This window comes from Thamnophis sirtalis, unplaced genomic scaffold, assembly GCF_051295495.1.
Source record: "Thamnophis sirtalis isolate CommonGarterSnake01/CBP01778 unplaced genomic scaffold, rThaSir2_p1.2 scaffold_3, whole genome shotgun sequence".
NCBI lineage: Eukaryota > Metazoa > Chordata > Lepidosauria > Squamata > Natricidae > Thamnophis > Thamnophis sirtalis.
The window spans coordinates 171,585,088-171,613,073 of NW_028261383.1; the positions used below are offsets into that span (position 1 = coordinate 171,585,088).

At 45.3% G+C, this 27,986-nt stretch overlaps 1 protein-coding gene across 1 annotated transcript in view; it reads right to left on the reverse strand.

Moving 5' to 3' along the window:
• The window catches only part of DNMT1 (DNA methyltransferase 1), a 60,215-nt gene that overhangs the window by 5,072 nt on the left and 27,157 nt on the right, over positions 1-27,986 (reverse strand). The window contains exons 14-30 of the mRNA XM_087710948.1: positions 26,177-26,364; positions 23,762-23,951; positions 22,826-22,923; positions 21,750-21,897; positions 20,767-20,882; positions 19,193-19,397; positions 16,084-16,217; positions 14,780-14,953; positions 13,083-13,304; positions 10,150-10,342; positions 9,050-9,140; positions 7,997-8,131; positions 7,532-7,814; positions 6,707-6,848; positions 3,775-3,941; positions 2,311-2,488; positions 1,033-1,228 (exon numbers count right to left, since the gene is read on the reverse strand). Coding sequence (XP_087567074.1) covers positions 1,033-1,228; positions 2,311-2,488; positions 3,775-3,941; positions 6,707-6,848; positions 7,532-7,814; positions 7,997-8,131; positions 9,050-9,140; positions 10,150-10,342; positions 13,083-13,304; positions 14,780-14,953; positions 16,084-16,217; positions 19,193-19,397; positions 20,767-20,882; positions 21,750-21,897; positions 22,826-22,923; positions 23,762-23,951; positions 26,177-26,364 — 2,860 coding nt within the window. The remainder of the gene's footprint in view (positions 1-1,032; positions 1,229-2,310; positions 2,489-3,774; positions 3,942-6,706; positions 6,849-7,531; positions 7,815-7,996; positions 8,132-9,049; positions 9,141-10,149; positions 10,343-13,082; positions 13,305-14,779; positions 14,954-16,083; positions 16,218-19,192; positions 19,398-20,766; positions 20,883-21,749; positions 21,898-22,825; positions 22,924-23,761; positions 23,952-26,176; positions 26,365-27,986) is intronic.

The window sequence follows — 27,986 nt, forward strand, 5'->3', positions numbered from 1 at the left end:
AATAGAATTCAGCTTACTTATCACTGAAAGCATGGCTGGGGATTTCCTTTGACATTTTGCTCTCTCTTTGCTCCATCAGAAGCAGGAGTAGGACTACTAGCACCGGGGAATCCTTCCCACACCCAAGCTAAAGGAAGGAGCAAAGGGGGTTATAGTTGCACACCAGGTAAATCTAAAAAAATCCCAGGTAAATCTAAGCCAAAACACCAGCTGATTTCCGTTGCTTCAAAAAACTTCCCCAGCCTTGCGAGATCAGGTACAAAACAGAACCGAATTGGAATGTAGCAAGAACTTGAAAGGGTAAGTATTTGGAGTTTGGAGTTTATTCAATTTGTAGGCCGCCCTATTCCCCGGAGGGACTCAGGGCGGCTGAACAAAAGCCAAGGGAGGGGAAATTACAAAAAGTAAGACAAAAACAATCGGACAATACGAACAATTTAAAAGCACAACAGACACAGCAAATTCGAGTGGGGGTGGGGTGGGGGAACTCAACCCCAGGCTTGCTGGGACAGCCAGGTCTTCACGGCCGTCCGGAAGGCCCGAAGGGTGGAGAGGGTCCGAATCTCCATGGGGAGCTCGTTCCAAAGGGCCGGAGCAGCCACAGAGAAGGCCCTCCTCCGTGTAGTCACCAGCCGACATTGGCCGGCAGATGGAATATGGAGGAGGCCTAATCTGTGGGATTTGGGAAGTAAGAATCCCCTTCTCACTGAGCAGGACTTACTTCATTTTGGCTATGCAATTCTTGTTAGCAACAAAAAGTATGCTCTTTAAAAAAAAATTGTTGGACTGGATGTCCTGCTGAAAACCAACTTCTAAATCTGGGCTGACTAGAAAGGGGTCAGCAGAATCCATAGATGCAAATTTCGTGAAGTTTGCATGGGAGAACATAGAGATCCAGTGAGATTCTGACCATTTTGGTTTTTTAAAGAGCGGTTTAAGGTATTATTATTCTATTTTGAAGAGCTAATGGCCATATTCTTTGGCTGACCCGTCAAACCATCCTTTTCTAACCAGAAAAGCCAGGTGTTGTACCTTCAGCGCAGGAGCAGACCCCCCGCAGAGATCCTGTGCTGCTCCGCCCGTTTTTCTTCTCGTGGTGCGTATAGCGCAGCTTACGGGTGGTTACGCCATCAGAAAGGCGCACTTCAATGTTGGGCAGATCACGCCAGTCGGAACCTGGGGCCAGTGGGATGTGCCGCATCCTTGCAGCTACCAATGCACTCATATCCTAGTTAAGACAAAGCACAGTTAACCCTTAGCGCTGGGGATGCCCCCTTCCTATCTCTGTTGAGCCTACAATATATTAAATGTGGTTCCACCACAAATGCGCGCACAACAAAAGCGCGCCTGACTAAACCGCGGTGACTAAAGCGCGGTGACAAAACCGCGCGCCGAATGAGTGACTAATTAGCCCTAAAGCGCGCCGACAAAAGCGCGCCATAACAGAACCCTAAACCTAACCCTAACCCTTACCTTAAATCGCACTTCTGTCGGCGCGCTGTTGTCAGCGCGCTTTTGACATCGCGGTTTTAGCGCCGCGGTGTTGTCGGCGCGCTTATGACGTTCGCGCTTTTGTCGGGTCACGATTAAATGTACTACCCTGTTTCCCTGAAAATAAGACCTCCCCGGGTAATAAGCCCAATTGGACTTTTGAGCGCATGCGCTAAAATAAGCACTCCCCGAAAATATTGCAATACCACCTCTGCTCACCGCCTCCTGCACGTCAAAAAATAACAAGGCCTCCCCGAAAATAAGACCAAGCACTTATTTCGGGGGTCAAAAGTAAATAAGACCCTATCTTATTTTCGGGAAAACTTGGTACGCACAAACGTGATGAAATTTCTAAGGAGAGGGGAAAAGGGAAGGCGAACACAAGATACCAGGTAGTGGGTTTTTTTTTTTGGAGGGCGGGGGGAACTGCCCGATTATTATTTTGTTTCCTTTTGTGTGATAAAACGTTGGAAGTTTTTCTACAATTTTTCTTGCAGGTTAAGAGTAAAAATGATCTTTCTATCACCCAGCAGGTAATGGGTTGCAGACCAATATGGAATTATTCAATAATATAATTTTCTTATGTTTTGACCAGACAGACAATCATTACTCTCGGCATCTCGCTCTATGTAATTTTCTCAGTTTTGGAGTAGCATTACTACTCTAAGATTGGAATTTGGGGGGGGGGGGGGGGCTTCCTGGATGCAAATAACGGTTGCTTCAAACAGTCCTTGATTTTAGGAAATTCTGCTTTCAGTGCACTATATTAAAGATAACTCATACCCACTCAAACCAGACAAACTCTGTAAGAGTAGATACCTTGCAGATATGATCTCTGAGGATGGGTTGATACTGGGAGCCCCGAATTTGCCTCTGGAACCAGGATTGTGGCTCTCCATTATAGGAGATTTCAAGTGCTGACGCTCCATTCCTGATTTCGGGAAGGTCAGACATGGTGTCCCGGACCGTGATGGTTCGGAATGGGCCCGAATAAGTCCTAGAGTACATTGAAAAAACTTAACTTAAATGCTGATTGTTACTGGATTCTCCTCTTTTTCTAAAATACGATGCAATTCCATAACGCAGTGGTTCCCAAACTTGGCAACTTTAAGACTTGTGGACTTCAACTCCCAGAATTCTCTAGCCAGCTCTGCAGACTCTGCATAACGTTACAAGAGCTTTCCAGATAGGTCGGGACGCCCAACTATTCAGCATTATCTTTCATTTGTATGAATAGCAATAGCAGTAGACTTATATACCGCTTCATAGGGCTTTCAGCCCTCTCTAAGCGGTTTACAGAGAGTCAGCATATTGCCCCCAACAATCTGGGTCCTCATTTTACCCACCTCGGAAGGATGGAAGGCTGAGTCAACCCTGAGCCGGTGAGATTTGAACCGCTGACCTGCTGATCTAGCAGTAGCCTGCAGTGCTGCATTTAACCACTGCGCCACCTTGGCTCATTGGCTCATGAAAAACAGACCCCCCAGCCATTCAATTCAATTGCTTAGATTTATAGGCCGCCCAATCCCGGAGGACTCCGGGTGGCTTACAAGAACAAAAGAAAAACAAAATAAAATAAAAATAATTTTAAAAATTCCCCAACACGCATACGTTCTGATCGGGGCTGGACCCTACATAATAAGGTCAACAGCCCCAGGCCTGCCGGAACAGCCAGGTTTTAACAGCTTTTCTGAAGGCCATGATGGTGGGTGAGGTCCGGACCTCTGGGGGTAGCTGATTCCACAGGGTCGGAGCAGCCACAGAGAAGGCTCTCCTCCGAGGCTCCGCCAGCCGACACTGTCCGGCTGACGGCATCCTAAGGAGGCCCACCCTGTGGGATCTTATCGGCCGTTGGGAGGTATGTGGCAGTAGGCGGTCTCGCAAATACGCTGGTCCTGAGCCATGTAGGGCTTTAAAGGTAATGACCAACACCTTGAATTGAGTTCGGAGACCAATGGGCAGCCAGTGCAGCTCGCGGAGGACAGGTGTAACATGGGTGTATCTCGGTACACCCAATATCGCTCGCGCGGCTGCATTCTGGACTAGCTGTAGTCTCCGGACGCTTTTCAGGGGTAGCCCCATGTAGAGTGCATTGCAATAATCCAGCCTTGAGGTGACGAGGGCGTGGGTGACTGTTTGAAGTGCACCCCGATCCAAGTAGGGCCGCCATTGACGCACCAGGCGAACCTGGGCAAAGGCTTCCCTTTCTTGCAAGACTGTTGGCCCCATTCTCCAGCCCCCCAAGGAAAGCAACCCCATCAAGACCTGGGAGTTGGCAATTACCTTGTTATATTGCTAACAAACTTCTTATCATCCACCACCACGCTGAGCTGGCAGGCTCGGGGAGCGAAGACATGCAGGGGTTCGGGGAACAAGGGGAGTTTCTCTCCAGGAGCTGCAGCCAAGACAATGGCTCTTCTGCGGGTCTGAGCAACTCCATACTGCCCAGCCTAGATGAAGGGGGAAGAGAAAAATCGAGGAGAAGAAAATAAGTTATTTGAGGAAGAGGATGTATTTTCTCTTAACAAACCAATCTTTTATAACATTCTGTACTGAATTAGCATGGTAACCGCTATTCCTAGTTCCATAAAATACTAGTTAAAAAAAGGAAGATTAGATTAGATTTATTAAATTTCTATGCCGCCCTTTTCCCCGAAGGGGACTCAGGGCGGCTCACAACCCAAGTCAAGGGGGAAGGGTACAAATAAGGAATAAAAAGACAGACAAAACAATATCATAGTTTAAAAGCACACAACAACCATACCATTCGAGGGGGGGGACAAGACTCATTAGCCCCAGGCCTGTCGGAATAGCCAGGTTTTAAGGGCTTTGCGGAAGGCTGGAGGGTGGTGAGGGTTCAAATCTCCATGGGGAGCTCGTTCCAAAGGGCCGGAGCAGCCACAGAGAAGGCTCTCCTCCGGGTGGTTGCCAAACGGCATTGGCCAGCGGATGGAATACGGAGGAGGCCTAATCTGTGGGATCTAATCGGTCTATTGGAGGTGATTGGCAGCAGGCGGTCTCTCAAGTACCCAGGTCCAATACCATGAAGGGCTTTATAAGTGACGACTAGCACCTTGAAGCGTATCCGAAGACCAATAGGCAGCCAGTGCAGCTCGCGGAGGATAGGTGTAACGTGGGTGAACCGAGGTGCACCCACAATCGCTCGCGCGGCTGCATTCTGGACAAGCTGAAGTCTCCGAATGCTCTTCAAGGGCTGCCCCATGTAGAGCACGTTAAAACACTGACATGTTAAAATTCCAGTCCACTGGAATGGGTATGGGTTCTGGGAAGTCAGGGGAGGGAAGGCTGGGGGGGGGGGGATGTATATTAGATTTGACGAGAGGTGTTAGATTTTAATGTAATATGATTGCACGTGTATACTGTCTTCTCTTACTTTTTCTTTAAAACTAAGATATGCCAAGTATATTGATATGGAAGTGGAAATACACCAATGAGAGGAAGAGTGGGAAATAGAAGGGAGAAGAAAGATGGGAAGAGAGGGATAGGAGAGAGGGTAAGGGGGGAAGATGAGGAGGATAAGGAGGAGTGGAATGAAGAGAGAGGAGAAGGAGAAAAGAAGGGGAAGTAGAGTAGGAAAGGATGATGGAGGGAAGAAAGGAGGTAGGAGACAGGTAGAAGAAAGAGGTGAATGGAGAGCAGAAGAGCTAATAATGGGTTTTTAATCTTTCTGGGCGTTGATGACAAAAGGAACTGATGTAATTACTACTTAATACAATAGGATACTGGCTATGTATAGTATACGTGTGATTGTATGTTATGAAAATGGAAAATAAAAAAGTATATAACTAAAATTCCAGTCCACTGGAAGTCTGTGATATACATGCTAGACATGCTACTTGGGGAAAGACATTTCAGACAAAGAGCAGACTAGACCAAATACTGGCAACAGACAACAGCCAGGTGTCCCAGGGGAGACAGGGAGATATAATCCAGGCAATGGAATCAGCTTTCTTTAGCTTTTCTTTTGCAGCTTGTTATAATTGAACACAGAGTCTGTAAAACAACCCCTAAAAAAACTGCTTGAGAGCCAGTCTGTATAGTGGTTGAAAATGCTAGATTAGAAGCAGGGATAGTTCTAGTTCTCCCTTAGACATAAAAGTCAATTGGGTGGCCAGCATCCCCTCACAATTTTAGATTGCAAAGTGGAAAAACATCTTGGGGGAAAATCCCTCCAAACACTTCCACATTTTTGCCAAGAAAACTGTCTGAACCTGCAGTCATCTGGAGTCAAGATCGACTTGAGAAATCATGACAGCCCCATGAAAGTTCCTAGATCAGCTTTCTCAATTTAGCACTGTCCAGATCAGAGGTGGGTTCCTACCAGTTCGCACCTATTCGGTAGAACCGGTTCGTCAAATCTACCGAACCGGTTAGAAGAGGTTCCACCAGTGGACCCGGAAAGCAGGCCACACCTGCAGAAGAGGTTCCAAAATTTTTTGAAACCCACCACTGGTCCTTGGATATGATTATTCTACATTATCATGCTCATATTTATAAAACTCACAGTGCCTCTGTGAAAGGTAAGGATGACTACTGTGTTTGTGGTGCAATCAGAACATTGCGTGTGTTGAAGTTGTTTTAACGCAAACCAAAGATGCCTTTTAAAAAACAAGTTTACATCATATTCTTATGCATGCCAGTGCTGTGTGTGGGGTAATTTAAGGTGGTCCTGACAAGTGTCGTTGGCATCTTCATATCCCGTCACATGGGCAGCAAGCCACTCCCATCCGGTCACATGGGCGGCAAGCCACTCCCATCCGGTCACATGGGCAGCAAGCCACACCCACAAAGGAGGCCACACCCACAGAGTAGGTTCGAACAATTTTTGAAACCCACCAATGATCTGAAAATATGCCAGCAGTAATCTAACTTTCTAAAAAATAGGGAAACCAACTATAGACGTCTTGGGGGTTTGAGCTATATAGTACTAAATCATTACCCCTCTATCTCCCACTACACACCTGTCCTTGTTATCCTATTTTCCTATTTTCGAACAATTTTTGAAACCCACCACTGGTCCAGATACATGAAATTTATCTACCCAGGAATCAGTATATTGCAGAGGAAATACAGGTAGAGAATTTTTAGCTCTAAACCCAGTGGAATCTTTGCCTTCAGGTGAATCTGCAAAGCACACAAATATGGTTCAGTGCAATCCCAGCCTCAGATAAAAAAATAAGGCTGACTATCATACCTGCAGCACTCCAAAAGTGCACTGGTAACCCATCCGGACAAGGCACCGCAGAGTGAGCTTTAGCACCATGGAACGCTTGAAGGAGACAAAGTTCCTAACATTCTCAAGCAGGAAGAACCTTGGCCTGTAGTAGTCGCAGTAACTGCAGAAGAGAAGAGCACTGAGGGTCAGCTATGCTCTCTCTTGAGCCCAACATTCATTCATTCATTCATTCATTCATTCATTCATTCATTCATTCATTCATTCATTCATTTATTTATTGAATTTCTATGCCGCCCAATCCCGGAGGACTCCGGGCGGCTTACAGAATGAAAAAAGAATTATTAAAACAATGAGACACAACAAGTTAAAAAGGAACACAACAGACACGCAATCAGATGGGGCTGGACCACCATCAAGGGGTCAACAGCCCCAGGCCTGCCGGAAAAGCCAGGTTTTAATGCAGTGCTTCTCAACCTTGGCCCACCTGAAAGATGCGTGGACTTCAACTCCCAGAATCCCCCAGCCAGCAGAGCTGGCTGGGGGAATTCTGGGAGTTGAAGTCCGCGCATCTTCAGGTGGCCAAGGTTGAGAAACACTGTTTTAATGGCTTTGCGGACAGCAGACACACAGTCCTTGCTCAAGAACTTGTGGCAAAAGACCCAGTCCGTATCCCAACAAGTCTTCCCCTATCCCAAGAGATCCGCATCCCAACAAGGCTTCCCCTACCCCAACATAGATCTGATCTCATACATTCTCTCGAGTAGGCTGGGAGGCGGGGACGTGCAATAGGATAAGGATTGGCCTAAGGAGAGTTGGGGAAACGCAACCGTTGACTTCAGTCACCTGAGGAAGGAAACAACCAGGGAGTTCTTGAACTTGGAGTAGGTGCGAGAATTGAAGCGGTTCATCCCACTGAAGCCTTGGCAAGGGGGCCCACCGCAGAGCATCTCCACATCTCCCTTCTGTGGCAGCTTCTGGCCCAGGGAGTTAACCTTCTCACCCGACATTACGAGCTTAAGCAGGACGTTGCAATCCTCAGTGAACACGGTGGTGCTTGGATTGTTCAGGCGGAAGGCCTGCGCAGCTGGTTCCCACATCTCAATGGCCCAGAGCGTGTCCGAGACTCCTGAAGACAACAGGATGATGAAAACAGAACAATTCATATTAGATGGTTGGCTTCCAAAAGTACACAAAAATATTTTTTCCATCCCATAAAACAGGGCTGGAAACCCCCGTTGGTTCTACTGTAAAAACCATGTGCTCATGCCCCCTTCCCATGCACTCAAACATCCTTCGAAACTGCCTTGCCTGCTTGATGGAACCCTTCTGACAAGCCTCCACAACCAGAGAAGACATCCAGACTTCGAAGTTTGGGGGGCTTCATCGCAGCAGCTTCAGACTCGCTGTATTCAGATGCTCCTGAAGATTTCCCTTTGCTCTTACCTGCACGAGGAAGAAAAAGTATGTCTACACGTGCCTTTTGCAGTAAGAATTGCCGCCTTGTTTGCAAAGTAAGCATGCCAGGATTGTATTTTTAAAAATCTTTTTCAGTGCTACTTAAAACCATTAAATATCTAGTCTGTGAAAGTTTAATGGTAAACAAGAAAGTAATTATTAGAATATTAGCTATCTGCTCTGGCCCAGCAGGAGCCGTTGGAGCTGCCACCAGACTCCGACAGCGAGGGGCCCTATAAGTCGGCTCTGGAGGACCCTGGACAGGGTTCCGACTCCGAGCAGGGCGCAGAGAGGCTGGTTGGCCACCAGGAGGCGCCTGAGCCTTGGACTAGTGGGGAGGAGACAAGGGAGAGTGATCCAGATGCCAGCAGTGAGTTGTTCCTGGATGCACGCCATCGAAGAGCTACTAGGCGTCAGGAACAATTACGCAGTTACAGGAGGTGATTGCACTCAGCTGGTGGTCATTAGGCTCCTCTCCAGACTATAAAAAGCTACTTGTGCACACGTCCCTCTTTGCCGAAGTCAACACAGAATCGAATGTCGGAGAACTTTGTGTGAGCTTGGCAGGCTGGATTGCTGCCAAGCCTTATCTGTGTTTATTGCTACCCAAGCTTGTCTGTGCTGGGTTGCTGCCAAGGACTTGTTTGTCTGTTAATTAAATGCTGTAATTTATCTCTGGCTTGGAGTGTGCTTTGGCGTGGAACGAGGGGGGTCAGAACACAGACGGTTCCTCAGACACCCAGCCCCAATGCTAAAGTAAGGAGCACCTTGAACTGTGCTCAGAAGCCTATCAAGTTCTTTATTGTGCAGGATTTGCACTGACCTGGTTCGGCACCTTATTTTTCTCTACAGGAAAGATATTGCCAGCCACCAAAGATTTAAACCATTTAACAACTAATCACTTACCTTTCCCTTTCCCTTTCCCCTTCCCTTTATTTCCAGAACTACGGGCATGATAAGGTGGGTCTTCAAAGCTTTTTGTTTTTGCATTATATGCCTGGAAATTAAAAGGGGAAAAAAAACACACCTATATTCACATCAAAGATAGTTCTAATAATTTCTTATCGATTCCAGAAAGCACTGATGGGAAGTCTAGGCAGCAGCTGTAGAATGAGCTGTAGGCTGGAGTTCATTTCAACTGTGAGAGGGCAACTGGGCTTCCGTTAATGTCCCTCTTCCAAAGCAGAATGGGGTAATCTAAAGTTCAAACATCAGCCAGCCCCACCTATAGCAGCACTTGCTGATACGACACCCACTTGTGAATAACAGAGTTGGAAGGGACCTTGGAGGTCTTCTAGCCCAACCCCCTGCTCAAGCAGGAAACCCTATACCATTTCAGACAAATGGTTGTCCAAACTCTTCTTAAAAACCTATAGTGTGTTGGATAATTGTTGTGGCCCAGCAGGAGCCGCTGGAGCTGCCACCAGACTCCGACAGCGAGGGGCCCTATGAGTCGGCTTTGGAGGACCCTGGACAGGGTTCCGACTCCGAGCAGGGCGCAGAGAGGCTGGTTGGCCACCAGGAGGCGCCTGAGCCTTCGACCAGTGGGGAGGAGACAAGGGAGTGTGATCCGGACGCCAGCAGTGAGTTGTTCCTAGATGCTCGGCACCGGAGAGCTAATAGGCGTAAGGAGCAATTACGCAGTTACAGGAGGTAATTGCACTCATCTGGTGGTCATTAGGCTCCTCTCCCGACTATAAAAGGACTGCTTGTGCACACACCCCTTTTGCAGAAGTCAACGCAAGAACTAATGTCGGAGAACATTATTGTGAGCTTGGCAGGCTGGATTGCTGCCACGGCTTATGTGCTGGATTGCTGTCCAAGCTTGTCTGTGCCGGTGTGCTGCCAAGGACCTGTCTCTCTGTTAATTAAATGCCGTAACTTATCTTTGGCTCGGAGTGTGTGTTGGTGTGGGACGAGAGGGGTTAGAATAAAAACCTATAGTGTGTTGGATAATATATTGGTGAAAAACTGCACAGGACCAATGACATAGTGGAAAAAGTCACCTCTAAAAAGTAGAAACGATCAGAGCCGCTGGCAGAGTAATCTTGGATGTTTCCTGTCAAGTCCTCCCCGTACACCACAGTGCAGCGGCCCTGCACGTCTTTAAACTCCACCGTTGCTTCTTCGTCACTCCAATAGAGCAAGTTGATATCTGCATGGTAGCTGGCTTTGACTGATTTGTGTGTGTTTTCTGGCCTACAAAGACAAGAGACATTTGCGCTGAGGAAGATAAGGCATCAAACCCAGGAACACCTACACAATGGGAAAGGACACGAATTTTTCCTCAGATAAACCGATGGTGATGGGCGCAGATTTCCGTGACCCTTAAATCCTCTTTCAAGAAAATATAATCCCTGAAGAATACATTGCATTTCAGATTATTTCCCCTCCTATTTGTATATAACAAAGAGATTGAAACTCATTTAAGCATTTGTGGGTCTTGAAAAGCAACACCAATTAAGGGTGACGATGCAAAGTAATGAAGACAGGGTGTTACAGCATTGCTAATTATTTCACATGGCTGTTGTTTCAAAATATTATATTAAGTCAATTTTCAGGCAATCTCTAAAAAAAAAAAACAGGCTCTAGGACATATCTATGCATTAACCCAACTGGCAGGAAATTACAACCCCCGTTTTTTTTGGTAACTGCTCAGTCTGGAGCCCCCCCCCCCAAAAAAAGGAAGTTGGCCGAAGACCTGATACCTGCACGCTATAAGTCTATTAGTTTGCTTAGAATCAAAGGGAGGACTTGGATAGGTGGAGCTAAATTCTCTCCCAGGCCAGTTCAAATTCCTGAAATAAGACAGACTGAGAAAGAGGGAAAAATGCTTGGTAATACTTTTCCTCTATAAGATATCGTATTATTACATTTGTTTAGATTCTAGCTAGTGTATTGCCTAACTGTTTGTAATCACGGAAGCTATTATTTAAAAAAAAAAAACAGCACTCAAAATTCTCAGAAGATGAAGCAAAATGATGTCATGAACAGAAACATGAGAGAGGGCTTCTGAATGTAAGGTGATAAGCCTTTGCTAGTTCCAATGTACTTTAGAAAAATTCCTATAGATCAGTGTTTCTCAACCTTGGCAACTTGAAGATGTCTGGACTTCAACTCCCAGAATTTCCCAGCCAGCATTCGCGAATGCTGGCCGGGAAATTCTGGGAGTTGAAGTCCAGACATCTTCAAGTTGTCAAGGTTGAGAAACACTGCTATAGATACACCTGGCTGTGTTTGTGTGAAGGGGTTTTTTTTTTTTTTTTTTGCCCTCAAGTCTCATGGAACCCATCAAATTCAAACATATTTTCAAAAAAAAACCTGAGCAAACTTATTCTGTTTTTAGTCTGCCCTGGTCCATCAAACCATTGTAGCAGCAAAATCTGTATGCTGCTATGTGATCCATTTGGTTTATTCAAGAGTTCAGTTCATAGTTCCATCTAGTGATATGCATGCAGAAATCCAGTTAGCAATAGCAATAGCAGTTAGACTTATATACCGCTTCATAGGGCTTTCAGCCCTCTCTAAGTGGTTTACAGAGTCAGCATATCGCCCCCAACAACCATCCGGGTCCTCATTTCACCCACCTCGGAAGGGTCGAAGGCTGAGTCAACCTTGAGCCGGTGAGATTAGAACCGCTGAACTGCAGATGACAGTCAGCTGAAGTGGCCTGCAGTACTGCACCCTACCCACTGCCCCACCTCGGCTTCTGTGTGCATCATGCATCTAGTTAGGTTTATCATTCTGTTTCCTGGTATTATTATTGACACAAGGAGGTCAACTGGAAATTATTTTCTACTCAGGTGCCAACAAGATTCTTTTTTTTTTTTTCAATATATTTTTTAAATTATTTTTACATTTAAAACAATGCAGTACCGCGAAGTCGGGGTGACTATACATTCACATTATATACAGCTAGTCACAACTATTGACAATTAGCCTACTTAATACATTTTCTATCCTTCTGTCCAATCACAATATATACAGTTTGTTCCAGTCTTGTCACCTTGTCTTATACCAGTCATAAAATCTATTCCAGACTTCAAAATATTCTGATTTCCCTTCATATTTAAGTTCAAGAGTGAGCCTATCTGCTTCCGCACAGGCCAACACTTTTCTGATTATATCTAGCTCTGATGGTGTATTTTCTTTTTTCCAATATTGTGCATAAGATATGCGTGCCGCAGTCAATACATAAATAATTAAATAAAGTCTATCTTTCTTATACCCCTCTGGTATTATACCTAGGAGAAAAATTTCCAGTTTAAACAAGATTTGGTCTCCCACCATTTGTTCTAACCATGATTGCATTTAGATTTAGATTTTATTCAGTTTGTATGCCGCCCTATTCCTGAGAGACTCAGGGCGGCTAACAATCAGAAAGGGAAGGGGGTACAAAATAAAAAATAAAAAGACAAACAATTTAAAAAATACAGCAACAGTTGTAACCTCGGGTGGGGCTGAAGGATTTAACTGCCCCAGGCCTGCCGGAACAGCCAGGTCTTAGTTGCTTTGCGGAAGGCCGGAAGGGTAGTGAGGGTCCGGATCTCCACGGGGAGATCGTTCCAGAGGGCCGGAGCAGCCACAGAGAAGGCCCTCCCCCGAGGAGTCGCCAGCCGACATTGGCTGGCAAATGGAATTCGGAGGAGGCCTAGTCTTTGGGAGGTGACTGGCAGGAGGCGGTCTCTCAAGTACCCAGGTCCTATACCATGAAGGGCTTTAAAAGTAACGACTAGCACCTTGAAGCGTGTCCGGAGACCAATAGGCAGCCAGTGCAGCTCGCGGAGGATAGGTGTAACGTGGGTGTACCGAGGTGCACCCACAATCGCTCGCGCGGCATTGGAATCATTTTCCAATAATGTTTTGCCTCATTGCACGTCCACCACATATGATAAAAAGTGCCTGGTGAGGTGCCAACAAGATTCTAATAGCAACCTACCTGTAAAGTTTGTACACTTGCAATTTAATTTCAGCTTCGTTGGGCCTGCCACTGCTGCGGATGTTGCAGTAGATTGCCTTGATTCGGCCAATGCGGTATGGTTCAGGTGCGTCTTGGTTGCTCCCTTTGATATACTCGGAATATTTTCGGTAATGTTCAGGATAAAGCTCTTCGTTCACTGCTTCCTTCTTTTGGCGCTTGGTCGGGCTGGTCAGCCTGAGGCTAGTGAGAGGGAAAAATGAGAAAGGAAAAGATTCTGTGAACCGGAGGTGCTTCCTGCTTCCTTTCATGCCATGGATAGCTAATCACGTGATTTATGCATATATTTGAAGGCAGACAACTGATTTCCAAAGAGAGTTGATTGATGAATCAATTCTTCTATCATCTCCTTCTATAACCAGGCTAATTGCATTCTTGAACTACTTTAAATATGGAAATGCTACCGAGTTAAAACCTTCCCAATCTCATCCCCCCATCAGTTTGCTATTCAATTGCCTAAACTTATATCTACCCCACTTACCTGAAAATTCTCTCTTTTCTGATAAATATATCCTGTAGATCAGTGTTTCTCAACCTTGGCAACTTGAAGATGTCTGGACTTCAACTCCCAGAATTCCCCAGCCAGCGAATGCTGGCTGGGGAATTCTGGGACTTCAAGTCCAGACATCTTCAAGTTGCCAAGGTTGAGAAACACTGCTGTAGATCCTTAAGTGAGTATCAACTTAATTCTCATGAAATAAATTTAACTCTCCTTATGACATAACATTTGAACTATTTTTTTCTTTTTTTTATTGACAAATTTTAATAAATTTTACAAATATTTCCCTTCCCGCCCAACCTTCCCCCCCTCTAGCCCTCCCTCTCCCCAACTTCCCAGAGCAAAATACAGGGTATAAATATTTAACAATCATACACTAACATAGGCTAACGAACTATAGCATCCTACCTCCCTCTTGTCTTTAACTCCCCTTTTATTAAACTAAGTTTAGATAGATTGTAACATTCCTTGTTCATTCATAAGCTAATTGAAATTTCTTAGTCCGATATTTGTTTTGAATGTAATCAATCCATCTTCCAACTTGTATTTCTTATATGAATGGTCCTTCAAAGAGCCGAGGTGGCGCTGTGGTTAAATGCAGCACTGCAGGCTACTTCAGCTGACTGCAGTTCTGCAGTTCGGCTGTTCAAATCTCACCGGCTCAGGGTTGACTCAGCCTTCCATCCTTCCGAGGTGGGTAAAATGAGGACCCGGATTGTTGTTGGGGGCAATATGCTGACTCTGTAAACCGCTTAGAGAGGGCTGAAAGCCCTATGAAGCGGTATATAAGTCTAACTGCTATTGCTATTGCTAAATATGCTGAGATTTTGGCCATCTCTGCTAAATTTCCTACTTTTAACGTCCATTCTTGAATAGTAGGCAATTCTTCCTTCTTCCAGTACTGCGCCACCAACAGTCTTGCTGCCGTTATTAAGTTCAGAATCAAATTAGTCTCTAAAACTGTACAGTCTGTAAATATACCTAGCAAAAACAACTGAGGGGTAACATTTGAACTATTAAGCCCCGAATTATTCACTATTTTGAAATGTGTTTGCCTCTTTGGGCATCACTGACCCCTTTTCTTGACTTGGTGTCCCCAGCCCTGCCTAAAAGGAGCCCACCCCTCTTGGTTCCAGCTGAGATCAATTGACTAACCAACCTGAAATGGAAGGCATCTGGTGGGAGGAAGACCCCGTCTCCCAATCGGTACTGCACCCCGTTTTTGGTTGCCATGCTGTAGAACATTTTTCCTTCCGATTCCTCCTGAGGCTCAGAGACTTTGGGGATCTCCTTCTGCCTCGCCTCATCCAAATGGGCGCAACTCATGCAAAACCTTTGAAGGGAAGAAGCAGAGGCCTGTTTTGGATTGGGGGGAAACTGTAATATCATCGAGTCACCTCGCTACCTCCCAGTCTTCTCCCCTCGCCCTGCATTCGAGTCTGTGCAAGCAAGTCAAAGCATCTGAAGCATCACCACCCACTGATATCGTGCAGTTCGTGAGCATTTTTAAAACCTATATATCTTCAACCCAGTGGTGGGTTTCAAAAATTGTTCGAAACCTACTCTGTGGGTGTGGCCTCTTTTGTGGGAGTGGCTTGGCGCCCATGTGACCGGATGGGAGTGGCTTGGCACCCATGTGACCGGATGGGAGTGGCTTGCCGCCCATGTGACCGGATATGAAGATGCCGACGACACTTGTCAGAACCACCTTAAATTACCTCTCACACAGCACTGGCATGCATAAGAATATGATGTAAACTTGTTTTTTAAAAGGCGTCTTTGGTTTGCGTTAAAACAACTTCAACACACGCAACGTTCTGATTGCACCACAAACGCAGTAGTCATCCTTACCTTCCACAGAGGCACTGAGTTTTATAAATATGAGCGTGATAGTGTAGAACAATCATATCCAAGGACCAGTGGGGGGTTTCAAAAAAGTTTGGAACCTCTTCTGTAGGTGTGGCCTGCTTTCCGGGTCCACTGGTGGAACCTCTTCTAACCGGTTCGGTAGATTTGACGAACCGGTTCTACCGAATAGGCGCAAACTGGTAGGAACCCACCTCTGGTCTCAACCTCTTGATAATGCTACTTGATTTGCTACCAATTGCTCTTTTTTGCTTTCTAATACTTCAAATAATCTCATACAAAACTGCCCGTGTTTTACTCCCCCCCTCCCCCCCCGGTTTTCCGTTTTACAAGGAGCTTCAGAATGGAATCATGTGTATATTTTCAAAAAATATAAATGCTCATTTCTTCATCCCTGCTATCTTTGGGAGAAAGTTGAGTGTAATCTGATTAACAGTTCTTGAGACTGAATGCCCGCGCATGCCATTTTTGCAACTCTTTTGAGTTGGGCCTAATGCGGACACAGTCCCAAGTACATTTAGGATTAGGTAAGAATCTGCACATTTATTGATTTTCTACTTTATCTAAGTCCCGCGCCACTTAGTTGTGTGCACTAACTTGTGTTTGTTGTCTTCTGTGGGCTGGATCTTTGGCGGCGTCTCAAACCTAGAATACTCTTGGTCGTACCACATTTGGTAAAAATAGGTCCTGCCATCATCTTCCACCATTTTGATTTCCACATCAAGTCCTCCCTATGAGAATATTTGAGACAGAAGGAGGAGAAGGAGAAAGAAAGAAAGAAAAAAAATACATACTGGTTATTCAATTATTACAGAGACACAGAACCTACCTCACTTAAGAGAAAAGTTCCAGAAGGGAGGTAAGAGATCTGGAGCTTTGTGTGATTCACCCAATTTTACAATCTTTTTTCCCCCAGCGGTTGTTAAGTGAATCAACCATGTCCATTAAATGAACCCACTGTCTTTAAATGAATGTCACGGTCATTAAGCAAACCCATTGTTTGCTGTTGTGGCCCAGCAGGAGCTGTTGGAGCTGCCACCAGACTCCAACAGTGAGGGGCCCTATGAGTCGGCTCTGGAGGACCCTGGACAGGGTTCCGACTCCGAACAGGGCGCAGAGAGGCTGGTTGGCCACTAGGAGGCACCTGAGCCTTGGACCAGTGGAGAGGAGACAAGGGAGAGTGAGCCGGAAGCCAGTAGTGAGTTGTTCCTGGATGCACAGCATCGAAGAGCTACTAGGCGTCAGGAACAATTACGCAATTACAGGAGGTGACTGTACTTAGCTGGTGGTCATTAGGCTCCTCTCCAGACTATAAAAAGCTACTGGTGCACATGCCCCTCTTTGCAGAAGTCAACGCAGGATTGAATGTCGGAGGACAGTACTGGGAGCTTGGCAGGCTGGATTGCTGCCAAGCCTTATCTGTGTTTATTGCTGCCTGAGTTTGTCTGAGTTGCTGCCAAGGTCCTTATCTGTTTGTTATGCTTGGCTTTCAGCCACCGAGGTTTTGGTGTCTTGCTATTAAGGTACATTCCAGTTAAGCTTGTCTCGGCAGTCGTTACTGGACGGAGGAGGGGGTGAGAACAGTTTGCTATGGGGCATTTTGCAGTAATGCTGGTTTTCAGCGAAAATGTAAATCGCTGTGACCAAAGGATCTTGCAAACAGCTATAAAGGTGAGTCAGCTACCGAGCACTGTTGGGGTGGGGTGGGGGTCAGGTCATGCTTTTGGGAGTGTTCTGTTCTAACTTTAAACGCTCACTAAACAACCAGTCATGTCAAAGCTGCCTGTATTAGAATGACTCAACTTCTGCATTGAATCAAAACAACCAACTCAGTAAGTCGGTGCATAGCCCAGCAAAGCTCACCAAAGCCACTTCCGTATCTGATTTCTCTGCCAGTGAACTCGTAAGTGTTTTGGCCTCTTATTGACTGTTGCTATCAGCTCCCATTTGCGTCCATTTTGCACTTAATCCTGAAGCAATCCTCCCAGAAGACTGCCACAGGATAAGGACAATTTGCGGGCTAAGAAAAGGGGCAGCAGTAACTGCAGCCGTACTCATGCATAAGAGGCACAGGGGGCTCAAATTGCAATGACCATGGTGTCAGGGGTTGAAAGCCAAGGAAGTCTGCCAAGCTCTGCCTTAAAAGACTGGAGCCAGGGCTAAAGAAAAAAAAATGTATGGAAGAGATCAGTCAGTTCCTTGGGCTGTGACTTGCTAATGAATCAGACCAGGGAAAAATGCAGTCTCCGAAACGTCATCGCTACCCTGCTCTGAAGTTTTATCAGTATAACTCCTGAATCAAGTCATCAGAATTAAGCACCCGGGTATCAAACACAGTGCAATCTCCAGAGACGAAGGGGAAAACAACGGAGCAACACAGGAAAACTCCAGAAAGCCTTTATATGCTTCCTTTACTCTGCCCATCAATGTGATTTTATGAAAAGGGAAAGTGAAATCTGTTTCTTCCACTACTAGCATAGCATTATCACCATCCAACATATAACTGACAAAAAAAAAAGGGTGGGTGGGAGGGATGTATATTAGGCTTGACGAGGGGTGTTAGATTTTAAAGTAATATGATTGCACATGTATAATATCTTCTCTTATTTTTTCTTTAAAACTAAGATATGTTAAGTATATTGATACAGAAGCATAAATACCATCAACATAGAATGGAGTTTGCTCAGAAGCTGAAATACACCAATAAGAGGAAGAGTGGGAAACAGAGGAGAGAAGAAAGATAGGAAGAGAGGGATAGGAGAGAGGGTAAGGGGGGAAGATGAGTTAGTTTATAGTTTAGTTTATAGTTTTATTGATTTGTATGCCGCCCACTCCCGAAGGACTCCGGGCGGCTTACAATAAAACAAGGGAGGGGGAATAATACACAAACAACATTAAAATATACAACAATCACAATCTCCGGGGGGCTGGATATATTGAGCCCCCCCCCGGCCTGCTGGAGCAGCCAGGACTTAACAGCTTTGCGGAAGGCTGGGAGGGTAGTGAGGGTCCGGATCTCCACGAGGAGCTCGTTCCAGAGGGCCGGAGCTGCAACAGAGAAGGCTCTCCCCCGGGGAGTCGCCAGCTGACATTGGCTGGCAGATGGAATCCGGAGGAGACCTAACCTGTGTGATCGAATCGGTCTATGGGAGGTGATCGGAGGATAAGGAGGAGTGGAATGAAGAGAGAGGAGAAGGAGGAGTGGAATGAAGAGAGAGGATAAGGAGGAGTGGAATGGAGAGAGAGGAGAAGGAAAAAGGAAGGGGAAGTAGAGTAGGAAAGGATGATGGAGGGAAGAAAGGAGGTAGGAGAGAGGTAGAAGAAAGAGGTGTATGGAGAGCAGAAGAGCTAACAATGGGTTTTTATCTTTCTGGGCGTTGATGACAAGAGGAACTGATGTAATTACTACTTAATACAATAGGATATTGGCTATGTAATAGTATACATGTGATTATATGTTATGAAAATGGAAAATTAAAAAAAGTATATTTAAAAAACAACAACCAACAACTCACATAAACAAAGAAAAACCACAAACTCAGAAAGACAGTCCTCTGGTTTTACTATGAGGGGTGGGGGGTGGGGAAGGGAGCAGGGTGTGCTCTATAGGTTACTTTGAACTGAGGTATGAAAGGTGGGATATAATCCTAACAATTAAACACTGTGAATAAATTAGATGCCCAAGTAGTGAGATGATTCAACATACCTCCAAAGACCAATTCTCCGGAGGAGCCTTATAAATAACATTGACTTTGCCATGGATGTAAGACAGCTGCATATCTTCGCATTCATCTACCACGAAAAGTTCCAGCGGGTCAGAGGTTGCTCCCAGTACGGTATCGGTGCCACGGCAAAACCAATGAACGTGGAACATTGGTCCAGCGCTGGGGTCTTCCCACATGGCCGTGATTCTAGGGGGGAAGGGGATGGGGTAAGATGTTAATTCAATGAAGAATACAAATGCCAAATTTATAGCAATAGCAATAGCAGTTAGACTTATATACCGATTCAGCCCTCTCTAAGCGGTTTACAGAGTCAGCATATTGCCCCCAACAACAATCCGGGTCCTCATTTCACCCACCTCGGAAGGATGGAAGGCTGAGTCAACCCTGAGCCGGTGAGATTTGAACAGCCGAACTGCAGTCAGCTGAAGTAGCCTGCAGTGCTGCACTCTAACCACTGCGCCACCTTGGCTCACTACTACTTTCATTTACTTGAAAGACTTCCCATTGTTTAGAAAGTTTGGCTGTCAATACTTGGAAGAGCACTCAGGCCTGGGGAGTAGAAGGCTTTCCGAATCTTAACACCTAAGCTTGTGCATGGGAGGCATACCATACTGCCTATTATTCTTTCTGGACTGCGGTATAGAAACAGGGCTGTCTTCTCCTACTGTGGCCCATAATGGGATTGCCATGTGCTGAGGCTGAAAGAGAAGGGTTTACATCAGGGAGCCTAGGACTGAGGCATGAAATATAAGGCTTTCTGGATTACTGCTCAGCTTCACAACCACTTCTTTGCAAGTGTTTCAGATATGAAGCCTGGTCTGCCCACTGTACTAAGCTGCAATAAGACTGGTTTGGTTTTGACTTAAGAGTGATGTATAAATCCAAGTAGCTCCTTCAAAGTCTCCAACCCCCTGTTTAAAGAAGCCATGGCTTAGTGTTGTGACCCAGCAGGAGCCGTTGGAGCTGCCACCAGACTCCGACAGCGAGGAGCCCTATGAGTCGGCTCTGGAGGATGTGGAGGACCCTGGACAGGGTTCCCACTCCGAGCAGGGCGCAGAGAGGCTGGTTGGCCACCAGGATGCACCTGAGCCTTGGACCAGTGGGGAGGAGACAAGGGAGAGTGATCCTGACGTCAGCAGTGAGTTGTTCCTGGATGCACGCCATCGAAGAGCTAATAGGCATCAGGAACAGTTACGCAAGTACAGGAGGTAATTGCGCTCAGCTGGTGGTCATTAGGCTCCTCTCCAGACTATAAAAAAGACTGCTTGTGCACACACCCCTCTTGCAGAAGTTAACGCATTGACTAAAGAGAACGTAACTAACTTGGCAGGCTGGATTGTTACTGGACGGAGGAGGGGGTCAGAACAGCTTAGTATGATGTATACAATCAGTTACACAATGAAGCAGGTATCATTTTCCGACTATCAAAAAGCAAAATGCAACAATCAGTATAGGCGATATCTTTGAAAGACACGAAGCAATGGAGTACAATACAAAACATACAATCCGTTCTACAGTTTTTAAAAAAAATCTATGTAAAATGCTTTATTTGTACCTTGCAAGATACAGAGGCTTGGTGGGGTCATCGGGACTCACAGAAACACAATCACCAATTTGCAGAGTCTCTGAATCAATGCACACTTTCTGGTAATAATCTTTCTTGCCATCGCTCTGCAGATAACGACAAACCAAAAGGGATAACAGGAAAAAGAAAGCACAGCAAGACTTCGGCCATACTTCTTCTCTCTTGAGAGACCGCCTGCTGCCAATTACCTCCCACAGACCCGTTAGATCGCACAGAGTCGGCCTCCTCCGGGTTCCGTCTACCAGCCAATGCCATCTGGCTACCACCCGGGGGAGGGCCTTCTCTGTAGCAGCTCCGGCCCTTTGGAATGAACTCCACGCGGAGATCCGGACCCTCACCTCTCTCCAGGCCTTCCGGAAAGCCGTCAAAACCTGGCTGTGCCGGCAGGCCTGGGGTTGATGAGTTCCCCTCCCCTCTCGACTTGTATGGCTGTATGACTCTTGTGTATTTTAATTACGTGTATTGTGTTTGTATCCCTGTTTCCCCTTTTGAGTTGTTCGCCGCCCTGAGTCCCTCCCGGAGAAGGGCGGCATACAAATAAACTAAATCTTAAATCTTAAATCTCACTGTCACTATATCTCAGCAGAAAAGGAATTATGAGTTTGCCTTCGTATTACTGTATTACAAATGAAAAAAAAAAATCTGACTAGAAGTAAAGGCCTTCATTTTTCTGAATTGCTCAGATAAAAATTTTGTGCTAGAAGCCGGCCTCTGGCCTTTATGGAAATACTACTGCTACTCCTCCCTTTTAAAAAGGCAAAAATTGGCTCTTCAATTGCAAACGATGCGGATAACTATCTAGGACTATCAGGCTCCTTATACATGTCGTCTACGTCTCCATCCACTTACACAAAACTGGGATAACAGCTGTGAAACTGAAGAGGGAATTTTCCCAAGGTACAGCTCAAAGTTGAACTGAATTCTAATTGGTGTTTCTCATGCAGAGACCATACCTTGATAATATCTCCCACCCAGGAAATTCGATTCTTGATTTGCTTTTTCTTCCTGCTCTGCAACATCTTTTTGGGTGAGGGCATTTCAGGAATGTTATCATCCACTTCTTCATCCTCATCGGCCTCTTTCACAGCTAGGTTGGGACACCTGAAGTTAAGACAAAAATGTATATGAAGTTTGGCAACTAAAGAGCCCAGCAATTTAGCCTCTATTCTCCCCAAAGGGCCACCAAGTTCTATACGTTTGCTGGTTGGGAGTGAAAGTCCACACATTTTAAGGTTGCCAAGGTTGAGGAACACTGCTAGTAAGAGCCGAGGTGGCGCAGTGGTTAGGGTGCAGTACTGCAGGCCACTTCAGCTGACTGTTATCTGCAAATTTGGTTATTTCCCCCTCTCACACTAGGTCTCAGCTGGCCAACACAATGTTGTGTGAATAAATGGGCTAGTAAGCAACCTTACAGTTGTGTCTTTGAACATAGTTACCAAGCTCAGAACCAATTATATTAAAAAAATTGAATGCGTTGAAATAGTATATGAGAGCCGAGGTGGCGCAGTGGGTAGAGTGCAGTACTGCAGGCTACTTCAGCTGACTGCTATCTGCAGTTCGGCGGTTCAAATCTCACCAGCTCAAGGTTGACTCAGCCTTCCATCCTTTCCGAGGTGGGTGAAATGAGGACCTGGATTGTTGTTGGGGGCAATATGCTGACTCTGTAAACCACTTAGAGAGGGCTGAAAGCCCTATGAAGCGGTATATAAGTCTAACTGCTATTGCTTTAAATGAGCAAGGAATGTCCCCATTCTGAGTCTTGTAGTCATAAATGTCTGGAGAAACAGAATATATTCTGTTTTCCTACAAGCCCCAATGATTCAGTGTAAACAGGATTCTCTGGGATGGGGGTGTCAGCATACCAGAACCTGTATTTATGACTATGAAGTCCAGAAACAAACTTATTCGTAAACCAATTAATGGAAGGCTTCTCAGACTGCCTTTCCCCTTGCTTGTTAACACCTAAACTGAGGAGCTAGCAGCTGCTCTGCCCTCAATATTGGCTGATGAAAATAAAAATAATTATTACCTCCGATGCAGGCAGGCTTGTCTTGACTTTCCACTCCCTCCAAACTTAATCATATCTTGGCAAGCTTTGCATTTACCACACTCTGGCTGCTGGCAAACCTGCAGGAAAAAAGCAAGGTGTGTGTGTGTGTGCAACTAGATCACGGAGGAAATCTTCCTATCAACCTTCACGTGGAAACTGTTGTTGAATGAGTACTACTGCATGCTTTGAGGACTGGATAAAATCTCACAATCCAAAGCAACCATCATGCTTCAAATTCGCACGACACATAAGGAAAATTCCGGAAAAGTTTACCGGAATTTGTGGTCTATACTGTGAACGTGACCGCTGGATGCTGGCACAATTTGGGATATCCTGGCTAGAAGCAACGCGGCGGTAAAATATAAATGATCAGATACCAAAACGGCTTAGGGCCAGCGTACCTGCGAGACCGCCTACTGCCACATACCTCCCAGCGGCCGGTGAGATCCCACAGATTGGGCCTCCTTCAGGTGCCGTCAGCCAGACAATGTCGGCTGGCGGCTCCCCGGAGGAGAGCCTTCTCTGTGGCTGCTCCAACCCTTTGGAACGAGCTACCCCCAGACATCCGGACCCTACCCACTCTCATGGCCTTCAGGAAAGCTGTTAAAACCTGGCTATTCCGGCAGGCCTGGGGCTGTTGACCTCATTGTTGAGGTCCAGGCCCGATTAGAACGAATGCATGTGTGGTGCTTTTAAATCTTTTTTAAGTCTTTTTTTTAAATAATTTCTTTCTTCCTCTTCTTTTTGTAAGCCGCCCGGAGTCCTTCGGGATTGGGCGACATATAAATTCTATTAATAAACAAATAAATGTGAATGTACTTAATAGACCAAAAGAAAGGGATCAGAAAGGAGTGGAAGACGTAAAGTCTTTTTCATCTGAATGCCAGCCTCCTCCACCTAACCCCCCCCCCGTACCTCACAGACTCCACAGCGCCTCCGCTTGGCAGCGTTCTCCTTGTCTTCTTCTTTTTCATTCTTCTCAATTTGTTCAGAGAAGAAAGTGTCAAAGATCAAATAGACCAGCTTGGTTGTGGTGGCCTTGGTAGGACCTTTGTCTTTGTCAATTTTGGTGGGATGCCTGATAGCCTGTCTCCTTGCGGCTCGTCTGGAGAAGAAAACGGAAAGGATTAGGTCCTTGCGGGACTTACCTGGGAGCAGCGTAAGGGCAGCACTGGGCCGAAATGAAACAACTAGAAACACTGCTTCAAAAATCCTCACTGGACATGCAACATAGAGAGCCGAGGTGGCGCAGTGGTTAAATGCAGCACTGCAGGCTATTTCATCTGACTGCAGTTCAGCAGTTCGGCTGTTCAAATCTCACCGGCTCAGGGTTGACTCAGCCTTCCACCCTCCCGAGGTGGGTAAAATGAGGACCCGGATTGTTGTTGGGGGCAATATGCTGACTCTGCAAACCGCTTAGAGAGGGCTGAAAGCCCTATGAAGCGGTATATAAGTCTAATTGCTATTGCTATTGCTATTTCTAGAAATCTTGAAGCAAGAGGGAAAAGGTGTTACTTCTTAAAAATATGCATATTTAGAATAATATTAAAATATATGATAAACAATATTTAAATGTTAGCATATTTTATCACTGCGTTGTTATGTTAGCATATTTTATCACTGCGTTGTTACGTGATAATACTACATATAGTTTAATTTTTCTTGTTAAAAGTATTTTGGAGTATTAAGTAAAACATACTATCTGCACAATATTAGCACTGAAAGCCATGGACTAAAAATTGGTTGAGTGATTTCAAATTTTGCACTAAAAGGAGTTACAGCTGGCTCCTCATTTTTGTCTATGTCTTAGGCGAAGCAGAAAGGCAAGAGATTTATGCTGAAAACAGGAAAAAAAATCATCATTATAGAGAAAAGGAAAGGAAATTACATGTTTTGGATTTTATCCTTTAGATCAGTGGTTGTCAACCGGTGGGTCGGGACCCCTTTGGGGGCCGAACGACCCTTTCACAGGGGTTCGTCTAAGACCATCAGAAAACACGTAATTTCGATGGTCTTAGGAACTGAGACACCAATTTTATGGTTGGGGGTCACCACAACATGAGGAACTATATATTAAAGGGTCCTGGCATTGGAAAGGTTGAGAACCACTGCTGTAGAGTATGAAATAGCTACGAAGAGCCATAATTTTTTGTATTTTGAAAAAGGGAACGGAGGAAGCAAAATTCAATTTATGCATTTTTCCATAACAAAATGCTGGCTCAAACTGCATTATCCTCAATCAAAACACTTTATTATTACTCTTCTTTCCATACTTCCCCCCCCACTTTTATCCTCTTTGCAAACTTTGGAAAACTGAAGGTTTTTCTGAAATAAGCTTTTCTTTTCATAAATTAGTTCACTTCATGACATGATCTATTTTCAAACGTTGACCAATATGCATGTTGGATCCTATCCTCCCATTTTAGCAGTAGACTTAGCAGTAGACTTATATACCGCTTCATAGGCCTTTCAGGCCTCTCTAAGCGGTTTACAGAGAGTCAGCATATTGCCCCCAACAATCTGGGTCCTCATTTTACCCACCTCGGAAGGATGGAAAGCTGAGTCAACCCTGAGCCGGTGAGATTTGAACCGCTGAACTGCTGATCTAGCAGTAGCCTGCAGTGCTGCATTTAACCACTGCGCCACCTTGGCTCTTGATTTTGAGGATAGGAAGGCAAAAATGTTTTTTTTTTTGGGGGGGGGGGATTTTCTTCAAATTGTCCAGCCATTTTCTCAGCTACCATACAGCTGATCAGTGGGAAGCTGGATCTTTACCTGGCCCAGGTGCCATGAGGAGTTCCTTCTCATCCCAAACAAGAGTTAGTTTTGAATAAATTACGTAAATTGTTTCAGTGTAATATAACTAGTCCTCAACTTATGACCCCAATTTAACCCCAAATCCCATTTTGCCCAATTTCATGACCTTTCTTGCCACAATTGTTAAGTGAATCACTGCAATGGCTAAGTTAGTAACATTGACTTTACTTGTCAAAAAGATTGCAAAAAGTGATTGCATGATTACACTTGAACCATCATAAATAGAAGTCAGTTGCCAAGGGTCTGAATTTTGATCACGTAACCATAGGGATTGCGCAATGGTCGTAAGTATGAAAAACAGTCATAAGTCTCTTTTTTTCAGCGCCATTGTAACTCTGAATGGTCACTAATGGTTGGAAGACTACCAGTAAAACCTTGCAGTTCATGGTAAAGAATTTGCCATCGCTTAAAGCCAGACCAATGCAAAGAATGTATTTTGTTACAAGACAGACGTTTCCTTTGAGCCAGTGAACCCCCCCCCCCAACACACACAGAGCCCAACTGCCCTCCTACCTTTTCCCCAAGGTGACTCCCGCCAGCTTAATCAGGTCCCTCATGCAAGGCGTGATGAGGACCGGAGGCTCATCGCTATCCCCAGCCTCATCGTAGCTCTCCACTTGCTCCACTACAAACTGGGCATGTCGCAGAAGGGAATCTTCCGTGAAACGGTTGAAGTTCAATCCAGCAGGAGGAACTGTGGTCTGGAGAAAATCAAGGGGAGTTAACTATGGTTTTCAGATAAGCTATGCAGGAAGAAAGGCACACATGAGCTGCCTCCCTCAACACTCCCCGCCCCAATCAGAGGTCCCATCTATTCTCTAAGGTTCCTGATCTTCAAAGGCCTTGGGAAGGGTTCACTGACAAATGCACGCTCGACAAAAGCGCGCCGACAAAACCGCCGTGACAAAACAGCGAAGACGAAATCGTGCCCGCAGAAGCGCGCCAACAAATGCGCGCCAACGAAAGCGTGCCATCAACAAACAACATAATACAACGTAATAACCCTAACCCTTACCTTAACCCTAATCACGCTTTCATCGGCGCGCTTCTGTGGGCGCGATTTCGTCTTCGCTGTTTTCTTGCCACGGTTTTGTCGGCGCGCTTTTGTCGAGCGCACATTTGACGGGTCACGCTTGGGAAGGCAGTTTGGAGCAGGGGATGCTTTATTAAACCAGGATTGAGAAAACCCAGGTTCAAATCCCCATTTTCCCAGGTGTTTTTTTTCCCCCTCAGGTGTGCCCAACACACAGGAATGTTGTAAGATGTAAGCAGAAAAACTGCCTTATAAACTGTCTTCAATTCTTTAGAGAAAAAGCAGGATATCTGCATTTGGTAACTTTGTGACCCCCAAATACTTATGCTTTTAAACTACAGTATCAGGGGAAAAGGCTGCAATCCTAGAAAAACCTGAAGGCAAAAAAAAAACAACAACCCTAAACTTTCCAGGTGAGGGAGAGTCAGAGAAACACTCCTTCTGGGCTCGAGTCTGAGGTTAATCTGGGAGAGCAAGAGGAGGATCAGAGGCGTGGCTTCAAAGGATTATCCTCAGACTCCAAGGGCAAGAGGGCAGGGTTAATACCCATTGGTTACTCCTCGCACACCTCACTCTGGAAACAAATCTCGATACCATTTTGCAACCGCCCAATTCAATTAGCAACACAATGGAATCTTCAACTATTTAATGAATGTAAAGTTTTAGAAATAGAATACTATTGTAGCAAAATTCAGTGATTAAAAAAAAAAAACGAACTACCACAAGTCATTATGATGTATACTTTTTTTTTGGTCCCTTTGAGTCAATCTTGAGTACTCTTGACTAATTGGACAAGACAATGTAGTTTTATTGACAACATTTTAAGAAGTGCTTTGCCCTTTAATTTTTCGTAGGGGTGAGAGATTGACTGGCCCAAGGCCACCCATCTGGATTTGTGCCTAAGCAGGACTAGAATTTATGGTCTCTTGGCTTAAGTTGGTGCCTTAACTGCACCAAACGGTTTTTGTAAGTTTGTTAGGGAACAGAGGCCCGCCAAATATTACTGAAATCATATTCCAAGCACTCCTTGTAGGCTGAGGCTGCAGGAAGCTGTAGTTCAGCAAAATCTGAAGAGAAACACTTACCTATTCTGATTTATGGACTATTGAAAGAGTTTTGAAACAAGGAGTGTATACTGTTCATTTGCTTTTTTTTCTGATTGATGACACAGCATTCCATGATCTGAGGCTGAAACATCCTTTAAGTCATGGGAATCCAAATAATATTTGGAAGTGGCTCAGGCAAATGTTTCCCCAATTCACTGATGTAATAATTAGGAGAAACCTCAAT